The 2450-nt window shown below is 34.9% G+C and overlaps 1 protein-coding gene across 1 annotated transcript in view; it reads left to right on the top strand.

Moving 5' to 3' along the window:
• Positions 1-395: 395 nt before the first annotated feature.
• Positions 396-2450, top strand: part of LOC106100062 (pleckstrin homology-like domain family B member 1) — a 10626-nt gene continuing 8571 nt past the window's right edge. Inside the window, exon 1 of the mRNA XM_013278802.1 lies at positions 396-561. Coding sequence (XP_013134256.1) covers positions 493-561 — 69 coding nt within the window. The 5' untranslated portion in view covers positions 396-492. The remainder of the gene's footprint in view (positions 562-2450) is intronic.

Below are 2450 nucleotides of genomic sequence, written 5' to 3'. Positions count from 1 at the left end.
CAAATTACCGAAATACTAAACCTAATTTTACAATATTCATCTACTCATAGAGTATTATAATACTAATGAATAACACAAGACTCTACAAAATTGTTAAATCAATAACTGCCACAACACCGTTAAATTTCCCATTCATTTCTTTCGCCCGCAACTCCGTCCGCGTGGAAATAAAAAAAAAACCAAAGTGAGTAGCCTATGTGTTCTTCCAGGCTATCCTCTACGTCTGTGCCAAATTTCATCGAGATCTGTTCAGACGTTTATGCTACAAACTCTAACAAACATCCATCCATCTAAACTTTCGCATTTATAATATAAGTAAGAAATAAGATAATATAAGTAAGAAGTAAGATAAGTGCCCCTTAGTGACAATAAAATTGCTGTATACAACAGAAATAATAGATTAATTTCCGGCATACCTAACACAATTCATAAAATACAGTAAGTTTTAAAAAAATACATAAACAATTGTACACATAAATGTGAGTAAACAGTATGTCTGTGTGGCTGATGCTGATAAAGAGTTCTCGCTGGGGTCTTACCTGTCCGAGCAAACCCGTTTTCGTAAGTATTAACTATATTACCCTGCCCTTTCCCTATGTAGTGTCTACTCTTTCACACCATCAGTTGTTATATCTGAATTAACTTACCTTATACATATCCTCTTTCACACAATATATACTTCAAGCTCACTTTTTTCTTTTAAATGTAAATACTGAACTAGTATGGACCATCTTTCGATTATCACCTAACATTAGGTGGGTGATTAAATCGTCATATTTGGTTTATGAAATAAGAGAAAATCGGCCAAAATTCAACCTAGAGCATATACATTAAGGCGTAACGCGGGTAGTTCGCATTATTCCGATGTCTTGTATGCGGTCGTGATATTTGTAGTTAATGCTGCCGACTCTACCATTATTAAATTCAATATATCTACACCAACACGCATTGGGCCAGCGTCATCCTTACTTAGGGTAGGGTCCCCTTTAGCGGAAGAAAGCGCAAGCGTTCCCGCGACCCAGCCACAGGCGGACAGAAGGAACACCGCTGGGATTTAGTTGGTATTCCGTCCATCTTCTCGGCCGGCGAGTCCCACATACACTCCTGGTAACGGGAGGGGGGATGTGTAAATGCATTTTCCCAGCGAGAAAAAAAAAGGGTCCCCCCTCAGTGGGGACGTATGCGTAGCTGGTGATGATGAATGATTTTTCTATAAAACAATAAAAATCAGTTCCATACTACAGTCATAAAGAACAGAATGAGTTATTTTTAAAATAAACATTGGTCTTTATTTGATTAATCTTAAAATAGTGTCCACAAGTAAGTCTGTTTTCATGTTACCCATGTAAACATGATGTACGTCAGTGCACGTACAGAATGTTCCATCTCAAAGATTACGTATTCGGGATAAAGAAACAAAACAACCACATAATCATAAGACTTTTACGTCACTTAAACCACAAGCTAATCTTCAAACTGAGTTTTGGTTTCTTTGGAAAATTTTCTTTATTTTATGAGATTTTTTTTATAGTTTTGCGGATTTGTAAGTATGTCAGATCCATTGTGAACGCTTTGAGTCATATTTTAACCTAATTTTGAAGACGCAATCTTTTCTTTCAAGAACTTTCAATACAGATGTGAAATATACAAAAAGATAGATATACCTTTTACTAACAAATCTGAAAAGAGAGCTCTTCATATCTATACCTATACTTCTATAAAAATTCATATAATAAAGCGTAAACACACACTACTTTGTGGCGTAGGATGTCAGCAATCACAGTATATTTTTGAATAACTCTTTCTTTAATAAAAAGCCCTACACTTACGACACGCTTTAGACTATATATTTTTACGCTATTAAACTTAGGGGGTAAATAAATTGGAAAAAAACTATATATGGGAAAGGGGCCGTAAACTGCAAACTACCAACATTCAGGAAGTAAGGTTATTATGGTAGCGGTTGACATTTGCAATTAGAATTTGACAAATGTAAACATTAAAATAAAGTTTTTATAATTTTCATGATGAAGCCTCACGGGAACAGCTAGTTCTTTTTATAAAGATAAAGAAAGGTGAAAATAAGAAAGACGCGTCTATTTTTATTATATTGTGACGATTTTGTAGACTGTACCAACGATGTGGGTGTATTTTTATGTAGTCTATAAAAAACAATAAAGCATCTTATAAAATAAAGCTTAATCGTTAACCACAGATGCTTCAAACATGTGAATAGCAATTAAACGTTATTTTTAACAACTGCTAATATAACTGTTATTTTCGTAACCACCTCGAAATAGAAACGCGTTGATTTAAGTCTGTTTCTGTTCGATTATTAGCTGTTATTGTCGTTGGAGTTTTTAGCGAGCGTTCGCACGGACGCGAAAACGCTAAGCGGTAACTATGTGTCAAAATAGAACGTATGGGATTGTATGAAGCTGTTCATACGG

This window comes from Papilio polytes, unplaced genomic scaffold (genome assembly GCF_000836215.1).
Source record: "Papilio polytes unplaced genomic scaffold, Ppol_1.0 DF824325.1, whole genome shotgun sequence".
Lineage (NCBI taxonomy): Eukaryota > Metazoa > Arthropoda > Insecta > Lepidoptera > Papilionidae > Papilio > Papilio polytes.
The sequence above is the reverse complement of the archived record's forward strand: the minus strand, read 5'-3'. Positions and strand labels throughout refer to the sequence as shown.